This window comes from Bufo gargarizans, chromosome 4 (assembly GCF_014858855.1).
Source record: "Bufo gargarizans isolate SCDJY-AF-19 chromosome 4, ASM1485885v1, whole genome shotgun sequence".
NCBI lineage: Eukaryota > Metazoa > Chordata > Amphibia > Anura > Bufonidae > Bufo > Bufo gargarizans.
Window position 1 is genome coordinate 532059280 of NC_058083.1, and position 13984 is coordinate 532073263.

Here is a 13984-nt window from a genome sequence, read left to right on the forward strand (position 1 = left end):
CCTCCAGCGCTATTGTACTATACATTCTGTGTTAAGAATGCTATTATTTTCCCTTATGAACCATGTTATAAGGGAAAATAATACAATCTACAGAACACCGATCCCAAGCCCGAACTTCTGTGAAGAAGTTCGCGTTTGGGTACCAAACATGCGCGATTTATCTCACGCGCGTGCAAAACGCATTACAATGTTTTGCACTCGCGCGGAAAAATAGCGCATGTTCCCGCCATGCACCCACACCTTTTCCTGCAACGCCCGTCTGAAAGAGGCCTATGGGGCCTGCGTTACGTGAAAAGCGCAGAATATAGAGCTTGCTGCGATTTTCACGCAACGCACAAGTGATGCGTGAAAATCACCGCTCATGTGAACAGCCCCATAGAAATGAATGGGTCGGTATTCAGTGCGGGTGCAATGCGTTCAACTCGCGCATCGCATCCGCGCGGAATACTCGCCCGTGTGAAAGGGTCCTAAGAGCGATGCTTGTAATCTGCGTGTCATACTGATCCACAGTACTGTTTCACTACCACAGCGGACTACCTATACATCTTTCTGCATTGCACAGTATTGTACACCAATGTACAGGCTCTCTACAGCCGGGAAATAGCAGTTTTTAACCCAATTCATCACGAAAAAATTTTAATAAAATCTTTTTGAAAAATTTGCTTATCTCTTCTTATCAACATTGAGGACCAAGTGAGTTTATCTCTCTCCGGCTCTCCCTCATCGGGCCACCCAGTTAAGGTATTTGTGGCTGACCACGTCACAGTGAGGAGGGAGGGACGCTCTCCCTTCTTCTCCACTGTGCAGCTGCTTATGAGAACATGGTGTGCGCTGAGCTTTGCGCGCACCATGTTCACTGATAGTGACTGATTCTAAGCTGCACAATAGCGAAAAAATGTCCATCCTGGTATCGAATTGGGTATCAAACTATGGAAAAAGTATTGAGACTTCGGTACCTGGTGCAACCCTACTTGGGTACACTATAAGAGGGCATTTTTTCTACTGGCACATATTATGGGGGCTTTATTACAACTGGGGCACTATAGGCAGACATTATTATTTCTGTGGCATACTTTCGGGGCTGTCATTACTGCTGGGGGGTCATTAGCTCTACTGGGGGCATATTTACTACTGGGGTACGCTGGGGGCTTTAATACTACTGGGGCTTCATGGTTGGCTTTAAAGGGCTTCTGTCACCCCACTAAAGTCATTTTTTGGGGGGGGCTAGTTAAAGGGAACCTGTCACCGGGATTTTGGGTATAGAGCTGAGGACATGGGTTGCTAGATGGCCGCTAGCACATCCGCAATATCCAGTCCCCATAGCTCTGTGTGCTTTTAGTGTGTAAAGAAAATGATTTGATACATATGCAAATGAATCTGAGATGAGTCCTGTATGTGAGATGGTAATTTGCATATGTATCAAATCAGTTTTTTTACACAATAAAAGCACACAGAGCTATGGGGACTGGATATTGCGGATGTGCTAGCGGCCATCTAGCAACCCAAGTCCTCAGCTCTATACACAAAATCCCGGTGACAGGTTCCCTTTAAATTCCTTATACTGCGATATATGAGAATATAATGGTCTTACTTACTTTCCTTTAGCAGTTTCTTCTAAAAACGAAGTTTTATTATATGTAAATTAGGTCTCTACCAGCAAGTAGGGCGTCTACTTTCTGGTAGCCGCCGCAAAAAACCGCCCCCTCGTCGTGTTGATTGACAGGGCCAGCCGCGATCTCCTCCTCCGGCCGGCCCTGTCAGTATTTCAAAAATCGCGCGCCTGTGTTTATTCGGCGCAGGCGCTCTGAGATGAGGAGGCTCGCCTCCTCAGCACTCCCTCAGTGCGCCTGCGCCAATGACGTCTTCTCTTTCGGTGATGTCATCGGCGCACTGAGGGAGTGCTGAGGAGGCGAGCCTCCTCATCTCAGAGCGCCTGCGCCAAATGAACACAGGCGCGTGATTTTTGAAATACTGACAGGGCCGGCCGGAGGAGGAGATCGCGGCTGGCCCTGTCAATCAACACGACGAGGGGGCGGTTTTTTGCGGTGGCTACCAGCAAGTAGACGCCCTACTTGCTGGTAGAGACCTAATTTACATATTATAAAAGTTAGTTTTTAGAAGAAACTGCTGAAGGAAAGTAAGTAAGACCATTATATTCTCATATATCGCAGTATAAGGAATTTAACTAGCCCCCCCCCCCAAAAATGACTTTAGTGGGGTGACAGAAGCCCTTTAAAACTACTGAAGGGCACTATAGAGGGCTTTATTACTACTGGAGCACAATAGGGGGTGTTAGTACTACTGGGGGCATTATAGGCGGGCATTTTTGTGTGCTTCATTACTACTGGGGGGTCATGGGGAACATGATTACTAGTATGGGCACTATGGAGGCATTATTACTTTTGGAGCACAATGGTGGACATTTACCTTTGGGGCACTATTACTACAAATGGCACTGTGGGAGAGAATTAATAATATTGGTGGGACTTTTGGGAGCACTATTACTATGGGGCGCACCCAGGCACACTATTTTTGGGAGACACTATGGTTGCTGCACTATTACTGGGTGCAATTATTTTTGAGGGCACTTTGTGTGCCAATAATTATTGAATGGGGCACTGTCTGTGTGGTACTAGTATTTTCTGGAGGACTATTTGTATCTGCAGTATAGTATTGGGGAGCACAGCTACTACTGAGGGTGGCAGAATAGGGTGTTGAGAAGGTGAGACGATGATGGAAAAGTAGGAATCTAAGATTTCTGTGTGACAAACTGTGAGAACATCAGAGGAGACATCAGTGCATGTAAGAGGTATGTGGTGCTGTATTCTCCTGTATGTTTGGTTGGGCGGAATGTAATTTAAAAAGTAATGACCAGCCATCATTGGTCTTAATGTAGTGTCCTAGATGATTAATGCTGCAGCACCGGGATCAGAAATTTGTCACTACTTTTATTATTTTATGACATTCTAATCAATTTTCACCCCCAAAAAATATTTTATATGATTGGGCAACCCCAAAACTAATACATACTTCCAGACAGATCCTTAAAAAGACCCCAAAATTAGTACACATCCCATACTTATACAGACCCCAAATCGGCATCAAAATTAATTCAGACCCAGATCAGAACCCAAATTTATACAGACCCTAAATTACGATCCAAATTTATACAGACCGTATATCGGATCCCAAATTAATGCAGACCCCTGTCACACCTATATCTCCCACCTCACCTCTTGGTCCCTTAAATGCAGACCTCAGACCAGACAAAAAAAAAAAAAAAAACCTCACCTCTCCTCCTCCAGGTACCATCACTCTTAGTTCATATCCTCAAACCTGTGTCAGAACAGAATGCAGAGCTGACGCCGGGAGAAGAGGACCAGGGTGCGGTATGTAATACTTAGCACTGTACTTCCCACTCCCTGGGCCTTCTGTACTAATGAGCACTTCCACTACCCGTGCCTCATCATCTACGATTCAGAATGTGGGTGGCTGTAGTAACAGACAAAGAGGATGAGATTGTGGATTGGATGGCTCACTCCTCATCTCAGTCACAGCAGGCTGATGTCAATTTTCAACACATTTTGACAATGTTTTGAGATCATAGTAAGTCCTTTTATTTAATGTGTTCACTCTATTCGAACTAGGACCCTTAAAATATACCTTTTATTATTTATCATTAAAATATGTGCCCCGTTTTGGTGGCTGATAATACACAAAAGTGCAGACCTAAAGCCGGCTACTTACTACTACACATACAGCGACCGCCACGTTTGTGACGAATATACAACAATACACACATAGATAGATAGAGGGGAAGGTCATACCATACTTAGGTGGAGCGGCTAGTATCCTTATATGTGTGGAGTCTTTCCCTAATGCAGTCCTCCACTAGCCTTTGCCCAGGCACCACCCCTGATGGTGGGGTTTCCCTGTTCTCGTGCCTTCCCTACTTACCCTAAATCACCCTAACAGTGAAAGTAAAAGTTTAAACAAATAAATTACATATAGCAATGATACTGCCACAACTAAGATAGATGTTGCTGTCATGCCGTTACTGTCATCCTCCCAGGGTCTGGATGTTAATTCTCACCTCTGAGTCTGACAATGTGCCATTGAGCCAAGAGTCACAGCATTCCTCCTGCCCTCCTCCTTGCGGCTCCAGAGAAGCTTTTCATTTTCATCATCTCTGTCTCTTAATTCCGCTCTTCTAATGAGGGACCTTCTTGTTTCCTAAGAAGAGGCAACAAAACCCCATGTGCTGTGGAAGATAATTGTCACGGTGCGGTTCACTGTGACAGTTTTGGCCGTGTAGGCTGGCTGCATGCCCTCTCGCGTACTGGCTGCAGGCTGTCTCCTGTGTATGCTGGTTTCTTGGGGCTGCATGCTGGCTGCAGTGTTTTGTGGTACTGCTGCCTGTGAATGTGTGTACTCCTCTTGTCTGCATTTCTGTGCAGTTCATATCACTGTTGCCGTGCAGGCTCCCTCGCGTACTGGCTGCAAGCTTACACCTGTGTATGCTGGTTGCTTGGGACTGCATGCTGGCTGCGGTGTAGTGTGTGACCTGTGGCCTGTGTTTGTGGATTCCTGTGTCTGTCTGCATCTCTGTGGCTCATGTCTCTGATGCAGGCTGGCTGCATGCGCTTTGTGTACTGGCTGTGGGTATCCCAATGCATGCTGGCTGTGGGCTTTCGGTTTGTCTCTGTGACATGGGTTGTTTTTGCTCTGGCGTATTGGCTGCAGTGGACTCCATGTTTGCTGGTTGCCAGGGGCAACATCCAGTACTGCAGCCTGTGTGTTCACTTCCCTGTTCATGCAGGCTCCCCTCCCTGTTTGGTTCTGATGGGGTTAACTTCCCCTGGTCTATTCCTGGGTGTGGCTTATCAGGAGCCCATTTATCTAGCTATATCTACCTGTGAGCTGTGGGGCTAGGAGTCAGTCTGTCCTGTGCCTTACTGGGTGTAGCTCCTTGCTGCTGACTCAGTTTTTTTTTTTTTTTGCTATCTCATGTTTGGCTGTTTTTCTCCACAAGGCAAACACACAAAACTTATCTGCAGGATTAAAATATGTCATTGACATTCAAACACAAGCATTGGCAACAAATCTCTATTGCAGTATATGAAACGGCATCACCAAATCAAGTGGGAAAATAGAATTGGCCAGCATTCGATAAAGTTTGTCCTCTTTCTCCCAGTCTTCTTTGTGACAGCCAGGCCACATCCCCAAGCAGTACAGTGACCTTATCAGCAGCATCTTCTTCTTCTCCTGCTCATACTCCTCCTCCTTGTCTTCTGTTCCATCATGAGACATCGATAACAGAATGTGCGACCATGGGAAATCTATTCACAACCAGCAATTAGCTTGTGTGCAAACTGAACTCCCACGTGGCCAAGTTTCTGGCAGTGCAGTTGCTGCTGTACCACTTAGTTGTGGTAATTGCAGTGCAGTTTCATTCCTTCACCAAAATTTAACTCACAACAAGTAGCAGAAGCTGCTGCCCCAAACCTGATGCAAACAGCTAGGTTCAGTTGTACCTGGACTTTGCCCTTTCTCTGGCACACACCCTGTTCCCTAACCCTATGGACTTCTGGGAATGCAGATTGGAACAGTGGCTGGAAACGGCCAAGTTTGCTATCACAGTACTATGTTTTCCAGCCTCTTGTGTCATTTCCGGGAGGGTTTTCCTCATGGCAGGTGGCAATGTTTGCAAAACATTAGCTTTGTCAAAATAATTCACGTGGATACTTGAGGATTTTCACACATTTCCAGCAGATGACAATGAATAGATCTGCAGTGAACTGTGACTAAGGCTGGGGTCCCCTATGGTGGTATTTAGAGGAATATTGTTGTGACGCCAGTTGCAATGAAGCAACAAGGGACAGAGTCCCCTTAAGTAGATGGTGGTGGTGGTACCCAGGTGTAGGAATTCCAGAGTGGTGTAAGGGTGCCTATAATGTCCCTTTAGATGTGGCTGTGCACATGTCACGGTGCTCCCACCTGGATATCCTGGAACCCCAGGTGTTGACGTCCAAAGCAGAGCAAGGGATAGTTGGTGAAGGGGATGATGAAATGAATTGAGTCCAGACCTTGTGTTGAAGTTGAAAAGTAACTTTACTTGAATAAACTTTCATCAGGAAACAATCTTCCAACTTTATCATGGTTACCAGCAGGCTTTGGCATAAAAACTCTGGCAGGCAAAATCACTTGGCTCTGCTATATCTGTTGCTCTCTGGCTCTGCTTTTCTAACAGGATTAATTAGAATTCTTTCTTTTCTGCTGAACTTTACTTTCTGTAGTCTGGTCTGTCTGTATCTTTATCCAGGGAAGTTCTCCTCCTGCCTTCTGAAGCTCTTTGCTTTTTCCTCTTGTTCCAGCAGAGCTGATGGTGCTCTGCTGGCTGGAACACAACCTTCCCCTTGGAGGGGTACTCCAGACTCACTTCTGCAGGACTAGTCCCGGAGGGAAGAGGGCCTGCTTCCTTCCCCATAGAGGGGGTAAGCTAAACCAACTTCTTACTAACTAGAGAGGTGTAAAAGGTGGGGCGTTACAGATCTGCCATTGCTGGCTATTTATGATCAGCCCAGTGATGCGACTGCCTGCCTGTTCATGGTGTTCCATACTGTACTGCAGCTGCTGCTCCATCTGGTGCCATTACTAATACCCCTAAATGGCTGCACATTGCCTGCCTTTTTTGTGAGGTTTCTCATTGCACTGCTGCTCCCAAAAAGTGAGAATTTTTGGGCAGGCATCTGCCTCCAATACAGGACAATTATTGGAATGTTTTTAATTTTACAAAGCATAACACATGCGACGACACAGTGTGTTTTTAAACAGGCTGCTTAACACTGTCAATAATGTGTTTACCCAGAGCTATAAATATCAGTGTCATTCTGACATTATTTAATGTTAAAGGACTTAAAAGGGGGAGAGGAGAGAAAAAAATAAAAAAGAAAGAAACACAAGAGAAATAATTTGTGTCCTAGGAGATCTTAGAGTGTGATATACCAGATCTCAGGCCAATCGGAGCACTTGTAATTGAGGTAGAATCGATTCAGACCCAAATCGAAATCTTGGAGTGATTTGTTCGAATTGGACCCAAATAAAATTTCAAGAAATTCTCTCATCTCTAAGGCTACTTTCACTTCTGCGCTTTCCCTTTCCGCTATTGAGTTCCATCAAAGGATCTCAATAGCGGAGGAAAACGCTTCTGTTTTGTCCCCATTCATTGTCAATGGGGACAAAACTGAACTGAATTAAACGGAGAGCACCAGAATGCATTCTGTTCCGTTTGGTTGCATCCCCATCGTAGACAGAATAACGCTGCAAACAGCTTTTTTCTGTCCACGATGTGGTGCGGAGCAAGATGTATCCGTCATGGCTCACAATGTAAGTCAATGGGGACGGATCCGTTTTCTTGGACACAATAGAAAACAGATCCATCCCCTATTGACTTTCAATGGTGTTCATGACGGATCCGTCATGGCTATTTTAAAGATAATACAACCGGATCCAGATGCAGACAGTTGTAAGACGGAAGCGTTTTTGCTGATCCATGACTGATCCAGCAAAACCGCAGGTGTGAAAGTAGCCTAATTCATGTCTTGTAGAAGTGTTTCATTTTGTCAACTGATAAGAAAAACTCTAATAAAGTGCATACAATACACTGGGGTCTAGCATAAATTACTATAACCAGAAAGAAACAAACCAATAACCCCACAAAAAACTAGGAAAACACTCATATAAAATATATGAAGTTTATTAAGACATAAAGTAAACATACAATGACAAAAGCACAAGGCAATGTGGGGATTGGGCCGCCCCGTGTATCGGAGCCGTAAACCCCCACCCTCACATATACCGTACTGACACGGGAACGTGCCAGAAACACAAGGTGCTAAGCCGCACTATAGTGGGTGAGATGTAGATTCACCCAAAATAACATGTAGATAAATGCATACCGCAGGTGTACATGAAATCACACATACCATGGTTGCCCACCACAGTAAGTGGCGGCCGTGGCCTGCCTATATAGTAGGGCAGAAAAATGGTCACAATGGATGATGAAATCATCTCTAAAATCAGCTTCAAGCAAGTAGGGTAGAAATTTGATGGGTGTTAAGGGGGAATGGATGATGAAATCATAACAGAGCAACAATAGCACGTGTAAGAAGTAACAACCAAATAGAGGCACAAAGCATGAACTACAGAATGCATGAGTTACCCATAATGTGTGGAGGCACCAAGTGTCTGACCAGAGCTGCACCTCGACGCGCGTTTCGCCAGGAAAAGGCTTTGTTATATTGAAGTGTTTCATTTTCGCCTGGACATAAGAAAAACTAGCAGTGGAGTATATTTTTTTCATATCCTTCATCTTGCAGGAAAGTTCTGGTGAAACGACGAGTAGACTTGAAAAACCCATCTCGGTGTCTGTAAATGGTAAGAGCCTTTCATCAATCTTTTTTTATTGTAAATGTTTTTTTTAGGAAGTTCAGAGAAACAAAAATGATTGGAGGGTAAATGCCGATTCAGAATAAAGGTCACATGATATGATAGGCCAAAGAATCTGTAGTATGTGGACACATGGGGTCCTTCTCGAGTCAGAGTGCTTCGGTTGTCCATATGTCCCTCTCAGACAGGTTCCCACCTTGCAGGGGAGATCAGTAGTAGAGAATGTAAGCATTCAGTCAGATTAGGGCCTGGTCCTAAAGATGAAGGGTAAATAGCCATTGAAATAATAACTGGAAAAGTGAAGGCATCTAATAATGATAAGAGAAATAAGGAGAGGAGGACACTTGCAATTCAGCTGGTAAAATTCTGATTAAACCAAACCTGCTGAGATGAGAGTACTTGTAATAAAAAAAAAAAACTGGTTTCCATATCACAAGACCATCAATGGTAAGGAAAAGGTAGCAGTTATCTAAAGACCGATCAAAGGCAATTTAAAATAAATGAACCTTTTAGTCAAGAGGGAGGTTCTGCAAAAAAAAGTGTGTAAAGTACTTTTACCAAACTATTCTTCGGTCAGTACAGGCCAGCATCACAGGAGATGTTGCAGGAAGCCCAGCAGGGTAGAAGGGGAAGGTGGGGGAAAAGGCAGTTTTGCAGATCTGAGGAGACCAAAGAATTTCTAGACTGATGTGATCCAGCTAAGAAGGAAGTTGCCAAGGAGAGCCAGGCAGCCAAGATCACAGGAGGTAGATCTTGATCCTGAAGGAATCCTGGGTCTGAGAATAGATGAGCCTTACCTATTTCTGACAAAAGGGGCAAAGGGAATCGCCAGTGATAGGAGATCCCTCAATCCTGAAACAAGTCAACCAGTGGTTTTAGAATAAAACGTGGCACCAATATGTGGTTGGGAAAAGTTTATATCCGTGTTTTTATGCAGGGGATTCTACAGGTAATTGAAGATAGTAGTGATCACATTTCCTGGCTTGCAATTGTCTCAATAAAACTCAGAAAATAATATCATTTTGTTTCATTTTCAAGTGGAAGACCGGATGAGAGACTCCTATGGACATCTTCATTTATCTTCCCATCATGAAGCAGAAGATAACAATATCACACATGATGATTCAATAACTCCTAATGTACCCTCAGTCTTTCACAGCAGAGATCTATCCACTGATACTGCTGGTCACAAGAAACCTTCATCTAAGCAATTACTGATTGGCAAAACAAGAACTAAACAGAAATGTGGGAACATTTTTTCTAGTCGGAAACATTTTAAAAAGAAATCTACTCTTTTTTTGCATGAGAGAAATAGCAGAGATAATGGGTCATTTTCATGCTTGACTTGTGGAAAATCATTTAGCATGAAATCCATTCTAGTTAGACATCAGAGAACTCACACAAGGGAGAATCCATATTCATGTCCTGAATGTGGGAAAGGCTTTAACAATCAATCAACTTTTATTCTGCATCAGAGAACTCATACAGGGGAGAAGCCATTTTCATGTCTTGAATGTGGAAAGTGCTTTAGTCAGAAATCACATCTTGTTACACATCAGAGAACTCACACAGGGGAGAAGCCATTTATGTGTTGTGAATGTGGGAAATGTTTTAGTCACAAATCAAGTCTTGTTAAACACCATAGAAGTCACACAGGGCAGAAGTCATTTTCATGTCTTGAATGTGGAAAATCTTTTAGCATGAAATCCATTCTAGTTAGACATCAGAGAACTCATACAGGGGAGAAGCCATTTTCATGTCTTGAATGTGGAAAGTGCTTTAGTCAGAAATCCATTCTAGTTAGACATCAGAGAACTCACACAAGGAAGAATCCATATTCATGTCCTGAATGTGGGAAAGGCTTTAACAATCACTTACATTTTATTCGGCATCAGAGAACTCACACAGGGGAGAAGCCAATTATGTGTCTTGAATGTGGTAAGTATTTTGGTGCGAAATCAATGCTTATAAAACATGTAATAAGTCACATAGGAGAGAAGCCATTTTCATCTTCAGAATGTGTTAAACCTTTTAGCCAGAAATCCCATGTTGAGGAACATGAAAAACTCCACTTAGAGGAGAAGCCATTTTTATGTTTACAATGTGGGAAATGCTTTAAGACTCAGTCAAGTTTTTTTCGGCATCAGAGAACTCATACAGGGGAGAAGCCATTTTCATGTCTTGAATGCGGAAAGTGCTATAGTCGAAAATCTATTCTTGTTACCCATCAGAGAACTCACACAGGAGAGAAGTCATTTGTGTGTCCTGAATGTGGGGAGTGTTTTGATGTGAAGTCGTTTCTTATACAACATCAAAGAATTCACACAGGGGAGAAGCAATTTTCATGCTCAGAATGTGAGAAATGTTTTAGTAAGAAATACAATCTTGTTAGACATCAGAGAACTCACACAAAGGTGAAGCCATTTTCATGTCTTGAATGTGGGAAATGTTTTCATAGTCAATCAAATTTTTCTGAGCATCAGAAATCTCATACAGGAGAGAAGCCATTTTCATGTATTCAATGCGGAAAATACTTTAGTTCGAAATCAAATCTTGTTACACATCAGAAAACTCACACAGGAGAGAAGCCATTTGTGTGTCCTGAATGCGGGAAATGTTTTGGTAAGAAATCAAATCTTGTTACCCATCAGAGAACTCACACAGGAGAGAAGCCATTTGTGTGTCCTGAATGTGGGAAGTGTTTTGATGAGAAGTCATTTCTTATACGACATCAAAGAATTCACACAGGGGAGAAGCCGTTTTTATGTTCAGAATGTGGGAAATGTTTTAGTCAAAAATCACATCTTGTTACACATCAGAGAACTCACACAGGGGAGAAGTCATTTTCATGTCTTGAATGTGGAAAGTGCTTTAGTCAGAAATCGTATCTTGTTATACATCAGAGAACTCACATAGGAGCAAATCGGAGAACTCAAATAGGAGAGATGCCATTTATGTGTCCTGACTGTGGGAAGTATTTTACGTTGAGATCAAGGCTTAACTATCATCTAAGAAGTCACACAGGGGAGAAGCCATTTCCATGTCTTGAATGCGGAAAAGGTTTTAGTCATAAATCACATCTTGTTAGACATCAGAGAAATCACACAGGGGAGAAGCCATTTATGTGTTCTGAATGTGGGAAGTATTTTACAGCGAGATCAAGGCTTAACTATCATCTAAAAAGTCACACAGGGGAGAAGCCATTTCCATGTCTTGAATGCGGGAAATGTTTTGTTCAGAAATCACATCTTGTTAGACATCAGAGAAGTCACACAGGGGAGAAGCCATTTATGTGTTCTGAATGTGGGAAGTGTTTTGGTGTGAAATCAGTGCTTATAAAACATGTAAGAAGTCACATACAGTAAGAGAGACGCCATTTTAATGTTCAGAATGTGGGAAATGTTTTAGCCAGAAACCAAATCTTGTAAAACATCTAAGAACCCACTTAGGAGAGAAGCCATTTTCATGTCTTAAATGCGGTAAATCTTTTGGTATAAAGCAAATCTTATTAGACATCAGAAATGTTTAACCTGTCAAGCAAGTGTTGTTCGACATCACAGAACTCACAACATATAGGAGAAGCCACATTTATGTGGAAAATTTGGCAAGTCTTTTATTCAGAAATCAAGTCTTGCTAAACATGAGAGAATTCACTTAGAAAAGAAGCCATTGTAATGTTCAGATTGTAAGACATGTGAGAGATGTGGAGCTTCATTGTGAGATCTGCTGCCTAATCATGTATTCTGTATAACTTAAAACGGTTGTCCAGTTTCACATATTAATGACCTAGGGAGGATATCATGGACATCTTTGCATGTGATCAAACCCCCTTCCACCATCAATCAGACAGCATACCGTATTTTTCGCCCCATAAGACGCACTTTTTCTCCCCCCAAAATGGGGGGAAAATGCCCCTGCGTCTTATGGGGCGAATGCTGCCAGCTTTACATCGCAAACTGCGATGTACGAGCGAGCGGGGATTCGGGGAGGGACTGGGAGGAGGAGCTGGGGGCCGGCAATAGCGGCGGGGCGGTGAAGTCACTGTACTATAGCCCCGCCGCTCCGGTATACTAATATAAAATGTCTTATTCAATTAATAGTTATTAAACATGCCCCCTCACTCCTATTATTACCTTACATCCTAACTGCTTCAGTAGAATGCAGGCAGGCCGGGCGGGCGGCAGCGTAACTCCCTGATGTCACGTGCCTGTGCCGCCTACTTTATGAATGAAGCAGGCGGCGCAGGCAAGTGACGTCAGTGAGTGACGTGCCGGCCGCATGGCCTGCCTGCCTCCATTGTACTGAAGCCTCCATTGTACTGAAGTTAGGATGTAAGGTACTATTAGGAGTTGGGGGGCATGTTTAATAACTATTAATTGAATAAGACATCTTATATTTGTATACTGGAGCGGCGGGGGATCTGTGGATGACATTTTTATGGGGGACATCTGTGGATGGCACAGTTATGGGCTGGGGGGTCTGTGGATGGCACAGTTATGGGCTGGGGGGGTCTGTGGATGGCACTGTTATGGGGTGGGGGGGGTCTGTGGATGGCACATATATAACAGTGCCACCCACAGATCCCCCCTCTAAAAGTGCCATCCACAGATCCCCCCTGTAACAGTGCCAGCCACAGATCCCCCCCATAACAGTGTCCGTCATCCACAGATCCCCCCCCCATAACAGTGTCCGTCATCCACAGATCCCCCCCATAACAGTGTCCGTCATCCACAGATCCCTCCCATAACAGTGTCCGTCATCCACAGATCCCCCCCATAACAGTGTCCGTCATCCACAGATCCCCCCCATAACAGTGTCCGTCATCCACAGATCCTCCCCATAACAGTGTCAGTCATCCACAGATCCCGTCATCCACAGATCCCCAGTAATAGTGCCATCCACAGACCACCATTAGTTCCAAACCCACCAAACACACAGCACAGCTTTTGGTTAAAAATATTTTTTTTCTTATTTTCCTCCCCAAAAACCTAGGTGCGTCTTATGGGCCGGTGCGTCTTATAGGGCGAAAAATACGGTACTTGCAAAACAGTTAAAAGGAACTCTATGGGCGGTATTGACCCTATGAGGTCTGGACTAAAGGAAATGCAGCCAGTGGGGATGCTGTATGTGGTCCTGAAGTAAACTGCGCCAGACTGGCCCACAAGGTTACAGGTGAATCCACCGATGGGCCCCTGAGCAAGGTGGGCCCCTAGTATCCCACCCCATGCACAAGTGGCAAATAACACAGTAGACTTGCTGCACTACATACATATATTCAATGCACAGCACCTCAACCAGCCTATGTTCATATAACAAACTTCATAGAAGAAACTCTCCAGTTTATTATTATAGACAGGATCAGATAGCCGAGATGTATTTTAGGTATAGAGGAAAGCTAGCCAGTAGCTGCAGGGACCCCCATATTCAAGCATCTGGTAGCATCTTGCTGCTGTGTGAGCAGGTAATATTTGAATGTATCTGTACAGTGGACCCCAGGCACCCCAGTCCGACATTGAGCTGAGCGTACACTATAAAC

General features: G+C 43.9%; 1 protein-coding gene across 2 annotated transcripts in view; it reads left to right on the forward strand.

Annotated features, from left to right (window-relative positions):
• Positions 1–12404, forward strand: part of LOC122934736 (oocyte zinc finger protein XlCOF6-like) — a 32997-nt gene extending 20593 nt beyond the window's left edge. For both annotated transcript variants that reach the window (XM_044290408.1, XM_044290407.1), the window contains 2 exons: positions 8379–8436; positions 9487–12404. In XM_044290408.1, coding sequence (XP_044146343.1) covers positions 9498–11813 — 2316 coding nt within the window. In that variant the 5' untranslated portion in view covers positions 8379–8436; positions 9487–9497 and the 3' untranslated portion in view covers positions 11814–12404. The remainder of the gene's footprint in view (positions 1–8378; positions 8437–9486) is intronic.
• The last annotated feature ends 1580 nt before the right edge of the window (positions 12405–13984 follow it).